Below are 24,962 nucleotides of genomic sequence, written 5' to 3' on the forward strand. Positions count from 1 at the left end.
TTCAATAACTTTCTTTTCCAAACATGTACACAGGGAGTTTTAATGTTACATTATATACTGTATATACATACACATTTGTGTATATAATATTATCTAAAAAGTCAAGGGCATGGGGAGTATGGCTGCTGTGCGTATTTAAGAGAGGAAGATGGGTTTCTGAACATCTGACATGATCTGTCACAAATCCACACGGGGTTGGGGGGGGGGGTTGGGTTCGGCTAAACGAACAAACAGACGTACAGTGGGGGAACACAGCAATCTCCAGTGCATTTCAGTCGAGCGAGCTGGGAGAGAAACACATGTGGGAGCTGTAAACCAACGGAACGGAGAACAACTGACAGTGAGCTTAACAATACTGTACTGTCCCCATACAAAAAAATACTAAAAGAGAGCTGAAGTAGTAGTAAGTGCTGGGAATAGAAGAGGCATGTAATCTGTCTCGTGTTTTTATCACACTTATATGACGGACAACAGTCTGATTACAAGACATTTATAGTGAAGTCTCCTGAGACAGCTTCTGGAACCCCTCCAAACCTGGCTCTACTATACAGAGAGGTGACGCACGCATGGAGGTGTCTGGTTATGAAACCAAGCAGCACAGAACGATTTTCACTGCTACAGTATCACAGAAAAACACTGTCGTCTCTCCCAGCGAAGCTTCAAATGCGGGGAAGGGGCTCGTTTGGGGGGTGGGGGGGGGTGGGGTCGTGGGGTCGGGGGGGGGGTGGGGGTGTGGGGTGTGGGAGCGATATGACAAATGCAAATTCAGGGGGATGACATTTCTAAATCGGTTCTTCAGGACCCATAAAATGTGTCAACCAACTCAGAGCCATTGTGATCGCCCATCCGACTCCTTTCTCTGAGTCACTTGACACGCAGGGCCCCAGGTCTTTGGTACAATCCAGCTCCTCGAGTCCTACAGCTGAACGATCAACCACTCGAATTTAATTAAAAACCTAGCAGCTCTACAGAGGTGAAAAAACAGAGAGGAAGAGACTTTTTATCTTTTTTTTAAACCCATTTCAAAGTGGATAACGAACAGGAAATTCCCACTTTGCTTTTCTTTTTTTTTGTTTTACCGTCGGAGCACAAACACGGCTTTTGATTCCAGGTCTCCCCCTGCTACTCTCAGTACCACGAGCGCTTGTGTGTGTGAGAGACAAACCGCTCGTGCAAAACAGGAATGAGGAGAGCGTGTGACGTTTCTGGAGGGATTGGTTTTGACTTGAGAGAGGAACAGCTGCTGAGAGATGGATGGACAGCTCGAGTGCCTCTACATCATTCCCAACTGCAACAGAGAGTTGGCGTACGCCATGGGCTTAACATTCGGATGAGGCTGCAGGGAGACAGAAAGAACATTCGATTATACATTTAATCACAATAATAAAAATGCCTATCAGCTCAAAGTGCTTTACAATGAAGAACACAAGCAGGCTATCGAATATATTCATTTTTAAATATTCTATTCTACTGAATATTATCTTGAATATTCAAATATAAGGCTGTGTTAACATCACTTTTAAATAATTTGTTGCTGTCCAATGAAAAACATGTATCTCCATTTTTTGCGAGTTTTACTTTTCTGAATCATTTGAGCTCAGCAGCTGTCCATTACATTGTGTGAAGATTTCAAGATGATTGGACCAACAGAAATGCTCCAAAATTGCTTTGAATAAAATCTCTTTACATTAACTTACATTGAAAGTAAAGAATGTTTTTGCCCTCTCCTGTAAAGTTACTATTTTGGAGATACTTGTTTTTCTTTGGACAGCGACAAATTATTTCATAGCAATTTGCACCAAAACGCTGATCTAGCCAATCTGACAACCCTGATCTGGCTCTGAACAGCAGTGATTGGTGGTGGAGAGCAGGAACAGCATCTTTTTAAACCATCTTTTTTGGCGAATTAGTCAGTGAACGTTTTTTTAAAGCTGCTCAAAACTGCCTTTTACTGCTGTCGAGTGCCTCAAATAAGCTCCACATTTTACAAGCGCAACAGCACGAACAGTCTCTCCACTTTTCCCTGTAATTTATGAAGAGGATTTACAGAAGGCCGGTATCTAAAATCACGTGTTGGAAGATAAAAACACAGACACAGGTGCCAGAGCATTTAGAGCTTTAATAACTAAAATAAAATAACTTTGAAATCTCTTTAGTGAGTAATTTCATTGAACTGAACTGGAGTCAAGTAAATATGAGATTTCTATAGATTTTATTCAGAAATAATGTTTTCATGATTTCATATAATTTAATGCTCATTAATGATATTCATTGCCATCAGGAACTAACACACTGTCAGTTATCAGATACATTTTAAATATATATTTCTGTATTTATTATGCACCCCTTTATGCCTATAATCACTTGTCACTTTATCTGTAGCCCTTCTGTTACTGCACAATTAATTATAAGTATTCATTCACAATTTACTCAATTTTATTCATAAATGTTTTATTTGGAGGCATCTGACCTAAACATCAAACAGAATTAGCCAAATTTGTCATTTAAATCAAGCATAACTGACTGTCTTCAGGGATAGTGGCAGGCCATTTAAATGATATTTACGGTGACTGAATGTTTGCTAATACTAATTAAAGTACTGACAGTACTGTTAGGTTTCCAGTTGGCACAGAGGTGTTTGGGTTTTAGAGAGTAACTAAAGTAAGTAATTAAGTACATGAGATAAATTAAAACCCAACACTGCTTCCTACTGACACATTACCACATTACCTAAAAAGTGCACCTGCATGGTAGGTGTACCTGATGAAATGACCAAAGTAATCATTTTGTGGTTGTACTGAATAAACTAGCATTTGAGACAATCAGTAAAATAATAGAGACTTTTTTTTTTTTACTTTCGGGTTTGCATTACCCCAAAGAAATGGTCATTAATTGCTATTTGTTACAGCCACTGTCAAAAAAGCTATTTAAGTGTGACCATACTGACCACAGCAGTGAACTGGTGGAATTCAGGCTTGAGGTCAGATCCCCTGAGGTGAATGTAGGCTCCTTTGTTACCCATCTGGTCACTATAGGCAGGAGACAGAGTGGACAGTCAGATTAAATCAAAGTACAATGAACACAATAAATGACAAGTGACTTGTACACAATCGGAGATCAGCTACTTCACAGTTTCAGAGGAAAAAGTAAGACCTGATTTTTCATTATTTCATAAAAACACATCCAGAAATTGTAAACAATGTGCATTTTGTTGCCATCAAATCGAAACCTTTCAAATCGTATTTTAGTTTTTATTCTTTCCTGAAGTTCACTTATAACATTTGTGTGATTTTATGTCCCATTCATAATTAATTTTTTACACAGACCATTTTCCAACTTCTCATTATCCCTCAGAATATGTAAATGAGATCTGTTCTGATTGGCTGCCTTCATTCAAAAAGCAATCTGGTCTGAAACACTCCTTATAACTTTAGCATGAATGGGCAGAGCTAAACCGCTTAAGCTGATCAGCTAGATATACAAGGTGATTCAAAAAGATTCATCTGATTTCAAATCATAATCCAACTGAAAGAGGGGATCATAGAGTTTCTGACAGTCACTGGAAGATGGTTCCCTTCAGTCTGCAAGGAGATGAGACCCCTGAGCAGAAAGCGTTCTGCGTTCTCCACTTCAATAAGAGTGAATCAGTCATAACTGTGCAGCGTGATTTTCATGGGCAGTGAAGCTCCAACAGCTCAGAGCGTTCGTCGTTGGTTCCACAACAAGAGCCGTGAGTGCAGCGACACCCGACATGCTCAATGGAGTATAGGATGAATTTGACTATGGCGTTGATGTTGTCCGTACAGCTGGAGGAGGTTCATACTGAGCACTTGTAAAATTACATAATAAACTTTATGCTCAATTAAACCATTTACAGTTTATTTCATTGTTCTGTAATGATTTACAAGTGAAATTAATCATTTTGAAATCGGATGAATCTTTTTGAATCACACTGTATATTTAAATTGTAAATGTGATGGTTTTCATGACATCGCAAAAACAAAAGGGGCTCTTTTTGTGGCTTAGTTTCCACATATGGACTGTATGGACTGGTTTTGAAACTCTAAAAAACTAAGAGTGAGGAAATTTTTGCTTTGACATGATACGGACCCTTTAAATAAAACTGCTCTGTTTTTTTCTATTTGTAAATAGCAGCACCCGTTTTTACATTATGTAAATATTTCATGATGCATGACAAACAAACCAACAGAAATGGTCCAAAATGGCTTGGAATAAAACCCTATTACATTAACATACACTAAAAGGTAAGATCTGTAAGAACTTTTCAAACCTATGAGGTTTAACGACAGAGACAAACTGCTTTTAGCACAAAGTGAATCACAAGGTACACTGCAAAGCTTTGCACACTAATCCAATTATGGAGCTCTAATGAGGACGCAGCATGATTCTTGAGGTCAGCAGTCGATGGGGTGGGGCTAACATACCAGTAATTTGGCGCTGAGAACACCGTGATGCACTTCCCTGAGTGAGTGACCTCGTAGCCCTCGGCCTTCACCTCATGACTGCGCACAATGTACTGCAGCTTGTTCTGTTCCAGGAAGCGCTGGGTGACATCGGGCCCAAACTGACAGCTCACGCCACGCTTACTGATGGATCGCCCGTTCTGAGAGAAAACAACAGTCAAATTAGAGGCTATTCTAAGACCTGCATTTCACAAATCTAAACTGGGACAGAATTACTGTTCAGTCTGTGAATCAGATGACAAGAACGACAACGAAGTGTGGGAAAAGGAGGCTAAAGTCCCATTTGCATGAACATAATTTACAATGAGAAGTCTCACAGCGGTTTGTGCATAGCAAAAGAGACCTCTCATTTAAAGTCCAAATTAAAGTGAGGACCAAGAAACATACAATACCGTGCAAATGTCTCTGGCAGACAATAAAATTGTTTATCTAGGGAGCAAGTGTGTTTTTGCCAGTAAAAATATGACAACACAATTAAAAATAAATGTAAATAAAGTAAAACAAGCTTTTTTGTTTTTATTTTTATTATTTTAAAGACTGTCTTTTGCACAGTACTCTAGTTTAAGCAGTTTATCAGGGATATCCAGGATCAGAATCAGCAAATTTTTGCTCCAAACACATTCAGCAATTGGCCAATTGGTTATTGTGATTATGGCCAGTATGGTTGCAGTTTAACGTGGTGAATAAGGTGAGGCAGTTAAGTGCTCTCACTGTAGCTGAATGTTTCTGTTACACTTACAGATAGTATTCACAAAATACAAAATACACTGGCTACACCTTCCAAATGAAGATATTAATAAAAAGACCGTTTGATCGGAGTTGTTGGTCCATACCAATTCAATAAGTTACCCGCTTATGCATTATTTCCTGTGGCAACATATCCAGACATCTATAATCTCTAAATACTGCATCAGCATCCACATCACAGGAGATAAAAGCAGACCAATTACTACAATAATAATTTTTTGGTCAATGTAAGGGTCAATATTCAGCGATATTCTGTCTTCACCAGGGGTCGCAACCCAAATGTTGAGAAAAGCCATTTTGTCCTTTCAACAAAAATTAAACCACTTTGGGAGCCACAACATTTTGAGTCAATTTTACTGAAGAAACATTTTACCATCTGTATGTGCTGATGTCCTAGTGTAGACTAAAAAATATAAGCGCAACGCAGACTTACTTTGCTCTGCTTTAAGCTTTAGCTCAGCTATAGCTGCTTTTCTCATATCTCCGGCAGGAAAGTTTTCAGTGAAAGTAGAACAGTTTCGTGTAAAATATCTCTCAACGTTCGACTCTTCCTGAGGCTGAAGTCGCTTTTCATTCGCCAGCTTCTTGTTTGAATTGTCCTGTTCCACCTTAAATGGTGCCTGAGGCATCAGAATGTAACTGCTGCACCCTTTAAGATGGAACGGGACAATTTGAACAAGAAGCTGGTGAATGAGAAACTGACTTCAGCTTCACGACTTTTTAGTGTTTGACAGTTTCTCGTGGCAGATTAAACATATCAGGAAACCAGCTGGAGTGATTATAAACACAAATAAGTCCATCTTATATCTCTCTCTTTGCCTTTCGTTAGTTACTAGCTAGGTGAGATAGTTGTCTGCATTGCTACCTTTAGGGTCAAAGGGTGAATTAGCAGTTCTACATTAACTCTAGTGCTTAAGGCCATTTATTGTTAAACTGTGTTGAACGATCAGCAGAGCTTTATTTTACTGTAAAGGAGGATTATTTTACTTTTACCTACAAATCTAATTCTACTGCGGAGCCACAACAGGGCAGTAAAAGAGCCGCATGTTGCCAACCCCTGAGCTATACCCTCAAACACCATTGTTATCATAAAAATGAGTAACAGCTGTGTGCCTGTGTTTGATGGGGTTAATCAGTTTTTAAGTTAGTTTTATATTAGTTTATGTGTATAATTTCTAGTGTCAATGTCATTCTTGGTCTAGCTAAAGCAGAAGAGATCTAGACACAAATAGACTGCATAAGTCAATCAGCCAATGTCAGTTGCTACATGTGAACATTTCTCAACACTTAAAATTGATCAAAACTACAAAACTCCTCCTGAATGTCTAGCTGTGTGACAGACTGACGAGAGAGGAATTTGGTAGCATTACAGGGAAATGCTGTAAGTTTTTCCTGTTTATTCTCCTTATTCTGATGACTTCTCCTTGGCTGGTTCGGGATGCTATAAAAACTTGCAGCATTTTGTTTTGTAACTACAGCCATGAACCACACAGCAGACTGGGGCTATGTTTTATCTGTCTTTATTAACTTTATGGCTGAACCAACGATGTACAAGCGGCAGCTGCCGTCAGAACTACAATGACCGGTGGACTGTCAACAACATGACAGTGGTGAGAAATGAGACATCAGTCAAATACTCTCTATACTATTGGATATTATGCAAATTTAATAGCATAATTTATGCATGAGTCATTGTGCTAAAAGTCATGTCTTACTTTTCATGATTTATATTCTCTAAATTTGCAACTGATGATTCATTTCGGGATTTAGAAAGCCCATGTGGCCCATAAAACAGCAAATAATGTTATTTCTATTGTGACTAAAAACTGATCAGCGCACCTGCACAACATACATAAATTCACACAATATGTTCATATTATGTTTATAGTATGACTGGTAAGCAGTGAGACTGACCTGAGGTTGAGGATCTGACCACAAGAGATCGCACATAGGACCTGGATGATTAAGAAAAGATAAGAAGAGAAGACAATGTGGTGGAATGAGCTCACATTTAGTCACCAGTATTTCTTAAGTCAGCAGGTTACAGGTATCTTACTCACCGGAGAAAACCCTGAATAAAACAGATTTCTTATTCCACAGTGAGTTCATGACCTTTTTTTTCTTTAATTAAAGCAGGATGATTTCCTACCCGAGTCTGGAGGCTGTCTGTTTCTGTCGATCTTTCTAAGGTCATCTAAGGTCACGCCGTCCTCACTGAACAGTCCTCCGTGCATCACCTGAAACGTCCACATAGCACAGGTTCTTACTACACACAATTCAACCTTATCAGACAAACTTAACTAAGAGACATTAAGAGCAAATCTACACTAAAATCTGTGTTTCTTCTGAAATGAAGGCCACTAATCAGGGATTTGCTGCAGTATCAGCCTCTACTCCTCTGGGAAGGCTTTACACTAGATGTTGGAACATTGCTGTGAGGATTTGATTGAGCATTAGTGAGGTCAGGTACTGATGTTGGATGGTCAGTTCTGGATCACTCCAACTCATCCCAAAGGTACTGGATGGAGCTCCATCACTCCAGAGAACACAGTTCCACGGATCCACAGCCCAATGGGGGGGGGGCTTTATACCCCTCTAGCTCAAGCTTGGCATTGTGGCATGGAGATCAGGGCTTTTCTATGGAGATTATACAAGCTGTAACAAAAATGGGAGACCTTAAAAGAGCTGAATCATTAGGGCCTGAAGGATACTTAGGGGACATAAAGTATGTATATAACAATTCTTTTTTTTTTTTTATCTGAGGGAAAAGATAACTAGCCCTTTCAGGCTAAGTGAGATAAGAAAGGTACTGAACATAATGCTCACTTTTATATTACTTGTGATTTACAGATGAAACTAATGTTATATTGAGAACCTCCAACAGCTCAGAGTGTTCGTCGTTGGTCCCACAACACTGGATGATCTCCGAAATCGCAGTGAAAGAGCCGTGAGTGCAGTGACACCCGACATGCTCAATGGAGTATGGGAAGAATTTGACTATGGCGTTGATGTTGTACATACATGTACAGCTGGAGGAGGTTCATATTGAGCACTTGCACAATTACATAATAAACTTTATGCTCAATTAAACAATTTACTGCATTGTTCTGTGATGATTTACAGGTGAAATTTCTGAATCACACTGTATTTTGTTAATACAGGCAAAAATACTTATGGCTGAGATAAAGAGTTTTAAACAGTTTCCATGATAAATTCTTTGCACAGTACCATGTATCTATATAAAAGGTGTCCAAACACTTATACCTTTTAGACACATTGCAAGAAAGATGATTACTTTGGGAGTCATGAAAAGATCACACCTCCAGATTGCAAAACATGCCTACAATCAGTCTGAATGCTTGACAGGAAACTACAGCTCACCAGCACTTTGCTGTTGATGCACTGAGCGAGTGGAAGCCACTGGAAGACCTCACTGAACAGCTGGAACATCTGCGCCGTGTACTTGGCCTTGACCTCACCCTCAAAGCCGTACATTTGATTCATGTTGTCTGTCTCGTGGTTACCTAGGGAGTAACGGGAGGTCATTATCTGCTCTTTAAACTTGCTAGCTTGGGTTGTAATGACACATTTTTGACTCGGATAAACACATTTATATATATTTATTACACTTTCCCTTCAGTTGTGGGCTCACAGCTTTATGTTGATTTCTAGCCCTTAGATTTGTTTTCATATTAAAAAGCTAGCACTCACCATAAAAATAAAATCAATGCTATTTTATGATAAAAGCAGTTTGTTTAAAACCATGATTAAAAAAAAAAATCTAAAAAGTTTCAGGAATTTACAAGAGATGATAAAGGAAAAAAAAAAAGATTAATAGTCAAAAATAATCGCTAGATTACTGGTACAATCAATAGTGACAGTATAAATTTTCTGTTTAAAAAGTCTTGATTCTAAAGTGCTCTGACTGTATACTATAGAAATTGGTTTGTATGAGAAAATTTGTAAGTCTACAAACACAAATTATAGAATTTATAAGCAACTTCAGGAAAAAAAGCCCAGTCCTTTGATTGTGAGTGGGACTATAGCACAAGCCATGCCTCCTTTACTCTGACAGGCTGCGCCCAGGTGCCTGGGTTTCATCAAAGCACAGTTTTACATTTCCATCCACTGTTTCCAGTATTTATTTTTATGATTTGTCAGTACTGTACTGAAATCGCTACACTCTTAGTGAGCATGTGTTTGGTAGGTACTGAAGGCAGGACTCACCCCGCAGTAGGTGGAAGTGATCTGGGTAAAGCAGCTTGAAACCAAAGAGTGTGAGAATAACTTCCACTGAGAAGGAGCCACGGTCCACAAAGTCACCGTTGAACAGCTGCAAACTGAGGTCAAGGCTGATATACAACTCGAGGAGATAACAGCTCAGTCAGAGAGAGCGAGAATGAAGGGACAAAAGCTCTGATAGATCAGGTAGATCTGACAGTGGGAGTGTAAATCATTAACTTCATCTCAATTGTTTGAATCAGTGTGTGTGTGTGTGTGTGTGTGTGTGTATATATATATGCCCTACCACTGAAGAACAGGGTAAAAGGGGGCCAACAAAGTATGCAGAGAAACAGATGGACTACAGTCTGTAACTGTAGAACTACAAAGTGCACCTATATAGTAAGTGGAGCTGATAAAATGGACAATGAGCGTAGAAGCAAGGAGGTGGTCAATATGTCATGTCTGACCCTGCGATGGACTGGCGACCTGTCCAGGGTGTGTCCTGCCTTCCGCCCAGTGGCAGCTGGGGTGGGCTCCAGCGCCCCACCGCGACCCAGAAGGATAGGCGGTTTAGATGATGGATGGATGGATGATTGGTATAGATCTGCTTTGAAATCCCAGTAAGAAGCTTTTTCAACTAGCAGATGACTCTCAGCCACAAACAGTGATGCTTTAAATGTGTGTCCATTACAATTCTGCAATAAACACACCCTGCTGCCCTGGGTTCGTCCACAGCTCTGTTGTAAAATTAATACCTTACCATGATTGGCCGCAAGTATCTCTAAAGTTCTCAAACCACATGTGAAAAGGATACATAAGGATTCGTCGGAGATGGTAAACCATTCAACTCAAAGATGTTTAGAAGGTCGTAGTACTGGCCATGCGTGTCCCCACAAATGGTTATTTTCTCTGTCTAGAAAGAGAGTGTAAAAGAAGGAGAGAGAAAAGAAGAGGGTTTCTACATCAAGAGGAAATTGTAAGTCTGGGAAAAAGAAACAGGAAAACAATTCAAATTTCATCATCGTGCACAAAAAGTCTCTGTTTATTAAACATCAGTCTAGTTCTTTTTTTTTTACCTCTTTTAACGTAATTTCAACAAGACTTGGCAGTTTGGATAAAACTTCTTTTACTTGAACCAGCATCTGAAAAGAAGATTTAAAAAAGAAATTAGATAAATACTGATGTAGCCAACATATCAGAAGCTTAAACCCCAACGATCAGCACTTTGCAAGCTGCAATAGGAGGGTTCACACTAGTGCTGGGTGATATGATCTCAAATCAATATCACGATTAACTGAATATTTTACGCCGATTACGATTAATGAACGTTTTGTTTTTTTTTTTTTTTGCCCTCATAGTTCACTGACAAGGTTTGTATTGTAAATATTCTCTGCATATCTTAATGTAAATCCTCTCAACAGCCAGATCGGAATTCACGCTGCTTTTACGTCAATCCAACTCGACATTCATCATAATTTTGCACTCCTGAGACTCAAACATTTAGGATGACATTTCTGTACAATAATTAGAAGAGACTCATCCAAAACCCTCCGTGTTTGAAGAGATTTTGAAAGAAATTTCCGAACGCGGCCGTAGGAGAACGAGGCTGCAGCATGAAAGAACAATTCAAGTCTGAAAGCAAAGTTTAAAGAATCCGAGGACGCGAACGAAAGAAGTGACCGCCCCCTTTTTACGGCAAACTCTAACACATTCTGGGTGATGAGCCCAGCTGTCAGTCAGTGAAGCTTCATGATGGCTCCTGTGATGCTGGTGAAGATGAAGCTGATCCTCCGGGAGCAACTGGCGTTCAGTGGCAGTCCTGATTGTTTATCTCTGGATGAGCCGAGAAGCAGTGTGACGCTCTGTTCTTTTGCCCATGCGGGTCAGTTTAGGAGCTGATCTTGATAATGTGAACAGCCAAACAAAAAAAATCGGATTTGGTGAGAAAATCAGATTTGGGCCACTTTTACCTGCCTAGCATTAGCTTCCATGTCGTAGAGTGGACGTGGCGGAGTACATGCGTGGTAGTAAGTTTTTAAGGGGACAGTACATGAACACACAGAGTGGGAAAAGGATTAACAGAAGTAAAAAAAAAAAAAAACTAAATAACCAAAATGGGCAAGATTACGTCAGTTCGAAGTTCTGAACGTCTGTTTCGATTTTTTTTCGATTAACTGCCCAGCCCTAGTTCACACTGCACATACTGTTTGAAGACTGTCGTGCCGCCAACTGTTTTCAATGGCAGAGGTGCATTTTGCTCACTGTATTTGCACAGTTGTATGAACCGAGCCCTGCACCCCAGCACCCTGAGCTGAGTTTAACTTGAAGATGTCAAGTAGTCAACATCATGACCGTTTTTAGGGGTCCAAGCACCTTTAGGTGCATGGAACCCTATTGCTTTTGCTAGGATTTTTCTTTTTCTTTTTCTTATTATTATTCTTTTTCTGCCTTAAAACGGTTTGTGGAGAAGACACCGTAAGTCATCCAAAGACCAAACTTAGAGGCTAGGTGTCAATATTTAGCACAGCTAACTGCGAAAACTCCAACAGTCTGTTTTAACCTTCCATTTCTACTATTAGTTATTCTATGGAGAAAACTGAATTTAGGCAATTGGGACAGGAAACGCAAGTGTACTATGGCTGGCATTAATGCTGTTGGTTTCACTTGTGAGAGTGATAAAAAAAAATCCCAGACACTGGACTTTCCCCTTATGCCCTTTCCTTACCTGCAAGTGCTCCAAATTATGACACGACAAGATAAGATTTGTAAAGTATCACAATGATGGTGAAGGAGAGTTAAACGTGTGGCAGGAGGAATAACTTAATGCTGCTCACACGCCAGCTAAAGTGTTGAGAAATGGAAGCTGAAACTGGGTTTCAATTCGATTTAGTTTTATTTAACATTTTTAAAATAATGGTCGCTGTCTAGCTAACTAACTAACACTGCTTAGAATGTGCGTTTATGTTTCCGCTATGTACATATTGTGGGTTGCTTGGTAACCAACATAATTATTAACCCTGAGTAGGTTAGATTTTTTAACTTGATATAAGATGCAGCAAGTTTAGATGTGGGTCATTCTACAGAACGTCCACTTTTCTCTCTGTCCATAGGAGCCACTGGTGTTACCGATCCTCATTGGTGTTACACATGATAAAGGTAACACCAGAGACATTTTTAATGAACAGTGCATTTTACAAAACAGCTGCTACAGAGCATCAAACCACATGATGTCAATCGTGGAATATCCACTAAAATATGTAATTTAATCCATTTGTATTTTATTTTTTCACAATTACCTAAGAATAAAGTAGGTCACACCAATGACTTCAGCTAAAAGCTTCATATGAAATCATGAGCTAAATGAGAAAATCTCTGAAAGACACAGTGGACTCACCATGTGCTTTTCTTCGTAGATCCTCAGAAAACAGGTAAAAGGAAGTCAAGTGATGTCATTAGTGTGACTTTTATTTCAAAATAAGAGATTTTTGTTAGGCAGTAACACCAGTGACACGACTCCTGGGGATCTTTTATTATATATAATATTTATTTGGCCTTTGTTTTCTTTATGTCATTTAATTTATATATTCAAAGTCATGTATAGATTATTGTAGTTAAAACTGCAGAAAAATGTGTTTTTTCCCCTCAAAATATGGCCTCACCCTTCACACATGACTGTGGGGACGAGCTCCTCTGTGGTGCTTGGAGTTCTAGATAATTGATTTAAAAACCAATATGGCTCAAGAGGTTATAATTGTTAAAATAACAATGTTTTATTTTAAAATATAAATAAATCGTAACCCTAACATGTTTAAGTGTAATATATCTGTAAACGCTACGAACACAAAAATGGACGTTTCTGTAGAATGACCCATTTACTTCATAAATTAAGATATGCTTCTGTAATACGAAATTGCAATAAATAAAAGGACTAAAGATAAGAAGTGTCTGTCAAATGGCTCCAGGTACTAAATGTGGAAGTGCCAGAGCTTTCTGCCTGTACAATAGCCAGTGAGCAAAGCTGACTGACAGTTGTAAGAAATGGTTTCTTACATTGTTGATATTGTTTCGTAGTGACAGGGATGCAGCACGCGCTGCATGAATCCTCCCCAAATCATCACAGGGGAAGATTCCCCAGACATGTGAGGAAATAAGTTGTGTAAAATTGATTTTTGGTCAAACGAAAGCTTCAGCAGTCTGAAAGGAGACTGGTAAACAGCTGAATCTCACCTGGTAAGCACACTTCCGATGCAGCTTCTTCTGGTCCTTGAACCAGTCCATCAGCTCCTTCACGAACTTCAAAGTTACTTTACCATCTTCAAGTTTAGGGCCTGCATACTCATCCTCAATGGCTACCAGGAGGAGGGAGATGTGTCATTCATTCATCATTCACTCATTATTAATTAATTCATTTATTCTTCTCATGAAGAAAGTTTAAATCAGGGCCTGACCCGATATGAAAAATTTTGTGGTCAACACTGATTTTAAAGGGCTCGGAGATTTCTATTCTGTATTTTACAATCCAATAGTTTTAGTTAAACAAAGCTTTAGTGGCTGACATGCTTGTCGATTCTCAATTGCCACACTTCTTAAAGAGTAACTACACCGTAAGACCTTTATTTTTCATTGACAGCTCAGATCAGAAACACCTTCCCCTGTCGAAGACAGGGATGGCAGTAGAGAAAGATCAACCTCGTAAGACCTTGAAGTTGAAAATATGCCGTTTGATTCTGTCACTCTCCATATCTTCTGGTAGCTAACAAACTATAAAAACACAGCAGCCCAGCCCACCCGGTTTCCCTCACAGCCTCACCTCACAGCCCCACCTCCAAACCTGAACATTACTGCAGTGCCCCTCCCTACATATCCTTTCCATTTTTGAGCATATTTCAAAGTTGAGCCAGGGGTGGAGTTTGCTGAAAGTAGGGGGTGTAGTTACTCTTTAAAATAAAAGAGAGCACAAACTCAGTTTTAAATCATAAAAACTGCAGCACTGGGGTGGAGCTACTCAATTATTTTTGCAGTTTTGTTTCCTGTTAATTATCACTTGTTTTTCTTACTTTTATCAGTTCTCTCCATATATATAAGGGTTTTTGTGCTTATTGCCATGCTAAAAGTGTAGGGCTGGATTGGAGATATTTTTGCCAAAATTCACAGGATGACAATATCAGCCGATATTATCAGCCAACTGATGTATCAGTCGGACTCTAGTTTAAACCAGCTTTTCTAACCAAAAAACACTCCTCACTACGGAAAAATTTAATGGGAACAGAAGATGACCTCTCCTTACAAAAGGCGTCCATTTCTGTCACACAGCTGCAAACCCCATGTTGCAGCTGTGTGACAAAAACATTAGATCGTCCACTCACTCATGTTCTCGATGTCTAAGGAGTCCACCACTGATCTTTTGAGCTCGTCACTGGCGATGGCTCTCTCGAAGGCTTTCTGCTTCACAATCTTGTTGCACTCCTGATACTTCATCTTCGCATCCTTGTCATTGGGACGAACCCTCACTACCTGTTGAGGGCAAAAATCAAGCCAATTCTATCAGCTAAACTAAACAGCAGTTTAAATGTTAAAGCATAATACAATAGTTTATAATTACAAGTCTTACAATTTGATTGACTTATAAGTGTAGGTCACCTTCAAAAATAATGCATGCATGGCACATCAGCTTTGCTCTTTATGCACCATACATGACTGCAAAACACTAATACAGAAATAGCTTAAGATAATCAAAGACAACTATATGTAATTTTGCTTGTGTCTGCTACCTCTGAACATTCTTTACAAACTTAGGCTACATTTACACAGCAGGTAAAAGTGGCCCAAAACCGATCTTTTTCTCCATATGTGACACAGATGTGCTGTGTGTCAGTGTGAACAGATAAACACACTGAATCTGACATTTTCAATTCCGACTGAGACGCTTTCATATGTGGTACTGAAATCCAATACGTATCCGATCTGCGGCAATGTGACTCGGTCTGAACAGCCAGATCGGAATTCAGGGGACTTTTGCGTCAGTCCAACTCGACATTCATCATAATTTCGTGTTGCTGAGACTCAAACATTTAGGCTGATGCTTCTGTACCAAAAAATTAGAAGAGACTTATCGCAACCGCTCTGTGTTCGAAGAGATTTCAAACAAAACAACTGAACGCGGCCGGAGGAGACCGAGGCTGCAGCGTCAGAGAACAGTTTAAAGAATCCGATGACACGAACCAAAGAAGTCGCCGAGGCAGATTAACATGCTCTTTTTACAGTGAACTCGAACACAACGTGGGTGATGAGGCCAGCTGTTAACTATTGGAACTTTATAATCGCTAATGTGATGCTGGCGAAGACTGGCGTTCGCTGGCTGTCATGATTGTTTACCTCTGGATGAGCCGCGTGAAGCAACGTGACGCTCTGTTCTTTTGCCCATGCGGGTCAGTTTAGGAGCTGATCTGTTCAGACTGATGTTGCATACAGGTCACATTTAAAAGATAACGTGAACAGCCAAACAAAAAAATCGGATTTGGTGAGAAAATCAGGTTTGGGCCACTTTTACCTTCTGTGTGAACTTAGGCAAAGTGCAACCTTAACGTTTATGGTAGAAAAGAAATTAACTTCAGTCAACTTCTTTACCGTCTCGTAATCTTTGAGGGCAGCTTTGAACTTGCCCAGGGCCATGTTTGAGGTGGCCCGCCGGTAGTAGCCCTTGATGTAGTTCTTGTCGATCTCCAGGGCACGGGTGGCGTCTGCCAAGGCGTAGCCATAGCACTCTGTGCGCAGGTACGCCAGGCTCCGGTTACTGTAGTAGATGGCATTGGATGAATTTAGGTCCAGCGCCTCCGTGTAATACTTGATTGCGTTTTCATAGTCTTTTTCTGAAACGAAACATCAACACAGTAAACAAGACTGCGCAAAATCCCAACAGACCCATGTCTTTAAAAGGGAATTCCATCCCATTTTCAATTTTTTTGCACTGCTAAATGGTAAGTCAAACAAAGTCATTCAGGCTCTTTTCACACTGCAGGGCAAATCAATTTGTTTCTTATATCTGACTGTTCTGGACTGACTGTCCAGATTTCAAGTGACAAGTGACCAAATCTGCTTTGGATGTAGGGGTGGGCGATTTGGCAAAAATATTTCACGATACTTCACGATGTTTTCACGACACATGATATTCATCACAATATTTAGTTTTTCTGAGATTTAGTAAGTTGGAACAATCAAAACAGAGCCTGTAGTGCCACATTTAAAAAAAAATAATAATAATAACCTCTAAAAGCTCCCTCACAGAGAATTATTACATAAAATGGTACATATAACGTGATTATTTCAACGGTTTGTTTTTACAGCAGGTAAAAGCCACTGGAATCTTTACTGATCCAAGTTATAACTAGCTACTGCACTCCTCACTAATTATAGTAACAGTGGGCTTAAATAAACACTGAAAAAATGCTAACACTGGTTATTAATAGGAGAAAATGTGTTAACCTTTTCAACTCTTTGGGACCACCAGTGGTTCCAAAACGCACTTCGTCATATTCTTCATAACTTTAATATTTCATAAGCTACATTCAAAAGGTGGATGTCATATGAGAGCTGTAACCGTCTTTCCAGTCAAATAGTTGAGTGATGTAATTTTAAACCCTTATAATAAAAGAAGCTGAACAATTTTTTTTTCTACTGAAAGTCGACCCATTTTTCCACAAATCTGAGCTATAAACTATAAACAGATGGCGTCTCTTCAGTGATCTGCTCTGTAAAAATGATTCTTATAAAATGATATAAACAGTGTAAGATTTTTGGCTTTCAGCAGTAAATTGTAAACATATAGCAATATGTGTATGATCATAAAACATGTTCTGTTAATTTAAGGGGAACCTTTACAAAAAATAAAATAAAATAAAAATGTACATTTATTTCATGCAGTTACTGAATAATTTGCCTTACGATTTGGGCACGTAAATTCAGATGGAAAAAACTAAATATACCCTGGAGAATGTGACAGATGTCCTTGATGTTGACAAATGCATTACTATGTACATAATGCATCGAAAATTATTATTCTGAGAGCGATCTATTCTTTATTTTCTACTTTGTTATTTTTACCTGACACTTTGAAAGTCTGACTGAATAGACCCATCGCCCAACTCGCGAAATGATTCTGCTGTTAATGCAATGAACATTCAGCACGGACAAAGGACCACACAACTACGAGCAGCGGGACATTTCTGATTCTCTCCACACATTCGATGCTCCTCGTCAGCAAATCTGTTGTAAACAGCAGCTGCAGCAGGACCACACAGGTGAGGCGAAAACAAACTGCTGCTTTATCAAATTCCTCTTATGACTAGTCACTTGTTGCACATAGGCATTAAAGAAATGCTGCTGCTGAGGTTCTGTAGCATACAATCCACTGCCACGCACAATAATTTCAATGTGTTTCCCTGCAGAAAAACAGATTCAAACCACACTTATAGCAGAAGCCAGAGGGTAAGTGCTGAATCAGCAAATTCTATTGTAAGGCCATAATTTGCCTTCAGAACAGATCCTACATTTTCTTTAATGCAGGCGGAGACCAGCTGTGGTCCTGAAGGATCAGAGAACAGCTCAAACAGCTCAAACTTGACTCAACTCATCAGTTAATTTGATTACATCAATGACAGACATACTAAATATGCATATTCATGGTCCATTTGGAGGTGGGCAACATGGCAAAAGCATAGTATCGCAAAATTTCTTGAAGTATTCACGGTAAACGACATACAATATATGGACAAAAGTATTGGGACACCTACAGGTGCTTTTATGAATCCCATTCTAAATCTATAGGCATTAATATGGAGTTGGTCCCCCTTTGCAGCTCTAACAGCTTCCACTCTTCTGGGAAGCTTCCTACAAGATTTTGGAGTGTCTGTGGGAATTTCTGCCCATTCATCCAGAAGAGCATCTGTGAGGTCAGACACCGATGTTGGACGAGAGGGTCTGGCTCACAATCTCCATTCTAGTTCATCCCAAAGGTGTTGGACGGGGTTGAGGTCAGGGCTCTGTGAGGGCCAGTTCTTCCACACTAAACTCACCCAGCCATGACTTTATGGAGCTGCTTTGTGCACTGGGGCTCAGTCATGCTGGAACAGAAAAGGTTCTTCCCCAAACTGTTCCCACAAAGTTGGAAGTGTACAGTTGTCTAAAGTGTGTTGGTCCGCTGAAGTGTTCTAGACAAACCCCTGAAAAACACCCTCATAGCATCATCCCTCCTCCACCAAACTTTACAGCTGACACAGTGCAGTCAGGCAGTCACCTGGCACTCGCCAAACCCAGACTCATCCATCAGACTGACAGATAAACCGTGATTCGTCACTCCTCAGAATACGTTAGCACTGCTCCAAAGTCCAGTGGTGGCACTTTACTCCACTCCATCTGAAGCTTGGTGATGTAAAGTTTGTATGCAGCTGCTCCGCCATGAAGCTCCAATTTCTGTGCTGATGTTGATGCCAGAGGAGGTTTGAACTCTGCAATCATTGATCAGCAGTGTGTTGGTGACTTTATTTTTGATGCTCTATGCTCGTCAGCACTCAGCGACCTGCTCCGTAACTTTACATCATCTGACAGTTTGTGGCTGAGCTGTTGTGGTTCCTAAACACTTCCACTTTTCAGTAATATCACTCACAGTTGATCGTGGAAAATCTAGGAGGGAAGAAATTTCGCAAAACTGACCTGTTGCAACAGTGGCGTCCTATTAAAGCACCACGCTCGAATTCAGTGAGCTCTTTAGAACGACCCCTTGTTTCACTAATGTGTGTAAAGACAGACTGCAGGGCTATGGGCTTGATTTTATACACCTGTGGCAATGAGACTGAATGAAACACTTGAATTCATTGATTAAGAGGTGTCCCCCCAATACTTCTGTCCATATGGACTACCAAAAACTGTCATTTACTTGATGTCACTTCATCACGTAAGTGTGAAAAAACTTTAAGGCTACACACTTGGCATAACAGGACAGAAACAAAACTCAAGGATACAAATTATTATATTATTCTTAAAGGGGACCTATTATGCTTTTGATCTTTTTGACCACATTAGTCACAACAGCCTATCACATGGTTGAAAGACCTTTTACTATCCACCAACCTTCAAATTAGAAATGGACTAGAACTTGGTAGCCAGAACGGTACTGACATGGCTTAGAAGGTAGGGTAATATTTGCTAACTTATGCATGCAAATGCTAACTTTAAGATTATTGATAACTTTAATGTTAATGTATTTGTGAATTTGGGGGTTTTGTTAAAAATTTTAAAGTTTCAATCATTATGTTTACCATTGTAGTCTTATTTATTTAAGAATGGTGTGCTTGATTATACTTGAATAACACTTTAAAATACAAAGATTTGTTTGGGAAAGTAGAAATTTGGTTTGGGGCAGTGGACTTTAAGGTTGCTTGCCCAATTAGGAGGTTTGGGGAAAAAGTTAATGTCGAAATTATTTGTTCAGATTAATCAATGCATTTATAAAATAATCTCCAGGTGGGTAGATTATTAAGGACTCATTAGCAGCAGCCTGAGTTACAGTGGCAGAGCAGAGAAATCAGCAATCAGTTCTGGCCTCCAGTCAGGCTCCCCTGCAATCAGAAAATGTTCTAGTGGTTCTTTCAAACCAGACAGAAAACAGAAAAAAAGAAAAAAAGTTTGGGAACATGTTTTGTGGTTTTAAGGCCTCATTTGGATCTTTTCAAATATAATCTCCAGATTAAGAAAAGAAACAAAACGACTACTTATCTGACCATGCTACTTTTTCCTACTCCTCTAAAATGCACATTTGGTGCTCATGTTTCTCTTGGGACTGTTTCAAGAGGGTGTAAATTAAATTCTCTGGTGACAGTGAGGCCATTTTTAGTATGTTCAGAGTCTGTTAAAGTGTCTGTCTAACCCTGACAGTCTACTTCAACTTGCTGAAGTTCTCCTTTTTGGCAGTTTTTCCCTCACTCGCAACACTTTCAAACTTTCAAACACCATTTTTTGTTTACATATAAAACTGTTACACCACACCACATACTGGTAGTTTGCATTTGCTATTTATATTGAACAGCTTTAGGCTATAATGTTTTTCAGGTTGGTCCAAAATTAAAGCCCCTTTCATTTTCCAGTGTTTTTCCACCATATAAAAAAGCTAAAAAGGTCTGTGTCCTGGACTACATGAGAAAGCTTGAGCAACGACTGAGCCAAAGGCACTTATGAGTCACTCCACAAGCTCAGTGCCAAATGGACATGCTAATTTGAAAATGTTTTCATGTCAAGTAACCATTTTTTGTCCTATAGTTTTAATTACATACTGCTCTGACCAAAATAATAGATTTACCAAACACAAAAACTATTTGTTTTTGCACCAACTAAGACTGAGAAGTACAGCCCTGTGCAGAACTGCACCACCTGTTCGATATAGGGTGATTCAAAAAGATTATATCCGATTTCAAAGTGCCATATTTTTACAACCGTGAGGCGTCGAGGAACCAATCACAATCTAATTGAAAGAGGGGGTCATAGAGTTTCTGACTGTCAGTGGAAGATGGCTCCCTTCAGTCTGAGAGGAGATGAGACCCCTGAGCAGAAAGCGTTGAGTTCTCCACTTCAATAAGAGTGAATCCTCATAACTGTGCAGCCTGATTTTCGTGGGCAGTGAACCTCCAACATCTCAGACCATTCAGCGTTGGTTCCACAACACTGGATGATCTCCGAAATCGCACTGAAAGAGCCGTGAGTGCAACGACACTCAACATGATCAATCGAGTATAGGATGAATTTGACTACGGCGTTGATGTTGTCCGTACAACCGGAGGTGGTTCATACTGAGCACTTGCATTTACATAATAAACTTTATGCTCAAATAAACCATTTACAGTTTACTGCATTGATCTGTAATGATTTACAAGTGAAATTAATCATTTTGAAATGGAATGAATCTTTTTGAAATCTGAAATTTGAAATTTTTGTACGATATGCTGTTGGACCCTGTGAAAGATGGACAAATAACTATCAACATAAAAACAAAACTTATCAGCTTTGGACTTGGCTTAAAAGGTGTCGATCTTCATGTCACTCAATGTGACAGACCATTATTTTTATTGCTGAACAAGTTAAGTGACAAGGGAAGCAAACCTCAAGCACACAAAAATGTGAATATTGTAGTTAAATTGTATGTTTTAAAATTAAATACATGTGTAGTTTTAAGAGACACTGGGTTTGATGTAAAAGTGGGCAAAATGGCAAAAATGTAATATCACTCCAAGACATCACAGTATGAATTTTTCTGACATCTCATAAGTTGAAACAGTTAAAATGGTTCCATATTTTAACACATTACTATCAAAAACTATGAACAGAATCATTTATATTCAAAATTTCACATACTGAGCTGCACTAAAATAAAATTAAACAGGACTAATTATGCTCTCTTTGTAATCAAACATTCAGATGAGAAGTACTGACAACATCCACGATATGTTCAGAGGCATACTGTGACTTAATTTATCATGATTACAATAACTGTCATATTGCTCAGCCCTAGTTTGATGTTACTGCAACTTTTATTTTGTAATATTTCAGAATATGCTTGTTTTTTTGTTTTTTTTTTAAAAAAACATTAAAAACAAACCGTTTTCATTTGCAACTAACAATGTTCATGCACTGTGTTAATGATGAATCTTTAATTGACATATTTAAGCTTGAAAAACACTTATTAGCAGATTTTTGTCTCATACATGGTATCATATGTTGTGGACTAGGACAGCTCTCTCTTCACGCAACGACTCTTAGAATACAATAAGGCTAATAAGAACGCCTCGCCGTATAGAAATGGCTGAAGCTGCAGTTTATGATACTTTAACTGCTGAAAATGTGTTTTCAACTGTGCATGTATTATGTTACACCATGCTAATAAACAGTAAATAAGCTCGTTTTACAGGTTTCCAAAACCGTCCCTTGGACGCCACAACAACTCGGGCATTTCTGCTAACGTTATTCTCTCTTTTAGTATCTCAGTCTCACACTGCAACTATGTTAGCAGGCTCCAACTCGTGGACGAGTCGTTCTTCTGAATCGGATCTTCTGAACCCGTTGAACCGACTCACCAAACGATTCATGGGACAAAACTGCTCTGGAGTGGTTCCCACAGTCAATGCTGCATGCCCTGCACATGTAAGCGGTTTCCCTACTCAAAGACTTGACCTTGTTAATTAATTAATGAGATACAAACTGTGCATAATGTGGGGTTGCCGGGACCAACTTTGACAACCCTTGATCTGGACCTAGATGTTTACATCCATGGTACAGGTTGAAGCTTTTAATGAAATTAAAACATTTTTAATTTTAAAACATAACCTCAACTTACAAGGAGGGCAATACGACAATATTTTATCATCAACAAATTATACCGTGATAAATAATACGCTCTTCTGAGCAAACTGTGGATATCGTCTGTACTTAAAGAACACTGACCAAAAGCATGTTACATTAAAAAGAGTATTATTAGTCTGTTTAGAGCTTTATGGCATTTTTTTAATGCATCACTATTAGTGTATTGTGTCTGTGTCAAAGTATCCTGACACGAATCATGTATCATGAAAATGTCTAAGTAATGTGATATGAAATTTTTGCCATATTGCCCATCATAACTGAAATGCTCACTTCTAGACAAACTTACAGAGTCAGAATTGCTCACAGTGGTGATGACAGGAACCAGATGTCCACCTCTAAAAGCTCCCTCGGAGAAAGATATTACTTTATGATAAAGTTTTGGCCTAAAACAAGTATTTATGGTGGAGGGCTAAGCAGGGTGTTGTGTGGCAAAATACTCCCCAAAGAAAACAAATATATTTTTATTTTACTATCATGAACATTCCACGTATAACTCAAGTGGAGGTTCACTGTATAATGGCTAGTGTGGCGTTGTAGTCATGGTGACCCCTGGTTCCTATCACCACCACTGTCCCCACAAACAACCATTTCACACCAAACCACTCTAAAGTACTCTGTTTACATCTCCACCACTGACTCATGCAAATAAAATTGGATAATCGGGGGAATTCTCCTTTAATGAATCGTTGTCTCGAACGTTCGATTCATTAAAACGGATTTGCTCCAAAGAATCGGTTCACACTCCCCAGCTTCTAGTCGGCTAAGCTAAGCTAAGCTAAGCTAACACGCTGACCAGCATGACGTAGATAGCCTGTTGGCTAACAGAACCGCCATACAAAACATCTTCATTTAGCACCAACACCACGGACTCAGCAGCACACTAAGCGCCCCGTTCCGGTGTAAAAGACCCCGAGCGGGACGTTTTTAACCCGGGTGAAGTCAGTAAATCGGGTTATTTTGCTTTATAAGCTCCGCTGCCGTCAGATTCTTCGCCAGCTTCTCGTTCCGATTTTTCCGTGCCACCTTACATGAAACAGTTAGCAACATCCTAGCGCCTCAGGCGCCAGAATGCATCTGCTGCACCATTTAAGGTGGAACGGGGAGATTCGAACAAGACTGGCGAATGGGAAGCCGACTGCGCTGCCGGCAGGCTGAGCTAAAACTAACGCTAACATAAACTCTGCCGTCGCTCTCAGACCCGCCGAGCACGGCGAAGAGGTTAGACTGCTGTCCCGCTTTAGGCGAAGCCCGTTTCGGGTTTACCTTTAAAGTAATTATTGGCCTTTTCCTTCAGTTTCTCCGCCTGAACACTCCGCTCCTCCTCAGCCATCTTCACGCTGCCGCAATCCGCGCCGCCGGTCATCACCCCAGCCTGCCGTCGCAAACGCCTCTTCCAGACAGAGAGGTTTCACGACTGCTCGTCTCGTTTTCGGGCGCGCCGCTCACTTCCTGGAGAGAAAGTGCTGGAAAAAATCTGAGGAGAGACGATAAAACCTGATAAACGCGGCTTGTGAGTTTCTGCCATTTGTACATAAGTAAACTCTATAATATAAAATTATATTGGCCAGCATTATCGATCATACCATTTCTCGGTCCTAGTATACAGCGTGTAAGAGCTTAAAGGGGAGTTCCACCGATTTTCCAAAATTCCTCCATAATTCAGTGTTTGAGGTACACAAACCATGTACTTGAGTTAAAGTAGAGACACCCTAGGTAAAGTTCCTCCATTTAAACCTCCACTGAGTAAAAGTACAAAAGTATTTGCCTTCAAATGTGCTTAAGTATCGAAAGTAAAAGTACTAAAAGATTAATTATGACTCTAATTTCCTATTATCATTTTTGTAACAAGACTCTTCATTAACTAATTTTAGGTGAAAATACTCCAGTGTCACTCTTGGTAAACCAATCTTTTAATAGATTCATTAATTAGTATTAGGTAGAACCGAGTGGCTCTGAAATAACTTTTTGCGACCAAGCAAAGTTTCAGTTTAAGATTTATTTGCAACTTAGTTACAAGTTTAAGTTTAATAAAAACTTGTTTTAATCACAGATTCACAAATGAGTTTTCCTTTACTAAACTGCATCTGTAGGTCTCTGTTCATA

The 24,962-nt window shown here is 39.5% G+C and overlaps 1 protein-coding gene across 1 annotated transcript; it reads right to left on the reverse strand.

Annotated features, from left to right (window-relative positions):
* Nucleotides 1–1,005: 1,005 nt before the first annotated feature.
* ppp5c (protein phosphatase 5, catalytic subunit) lies at nt 1,006–24,248 on the reverse strand. Its single transcript, XM_036556243.1, has 13 exons — nt 24,123–24,248; nt 16,083–16,324; nt 14,822–14,969; nt 13,683–13,804; nt 10,532–10,597; nt 10,270–10,368; nt 9,459–9,564; nt 8,613–8,755; nt 7,381–7,468; nt 7,146–7,186; nt 4,446–4,624; nt 2,948–3,029; nt 1,006–1,336 (listed from the first exon to the last, which is right to left on the reverse strand). The coding sequence occupies exons 1-13, from the start codon at nt 24,220–24,222 to the stop codon at nt 1,274–1,276; spliced, it is 1,479 nt and encodes a 492-aa protein (XP_036412136.1). The 5' UTR covers nt 24,223–24,248; the 3' UTR covers nt 1,006–1,273.
* Between the last annotated feature and the right edge of the window lie 714 nt (nt 24,249–24,962).

This window comes from Colossoma macropomum, unplaced genomic scaffold, assembly GCF_904425465.1.
Source record: "Colossoma macropomum unplaced genomic scaffold, Colossoma_macropomum, whole genome shotgun sequence".
Lineage (NCBI taxonomy): Eukaryota > Metazoa > Chordata > Actinopteri > Characiformes > Serrasalmidae > Colossoma > Colossoma macropomum.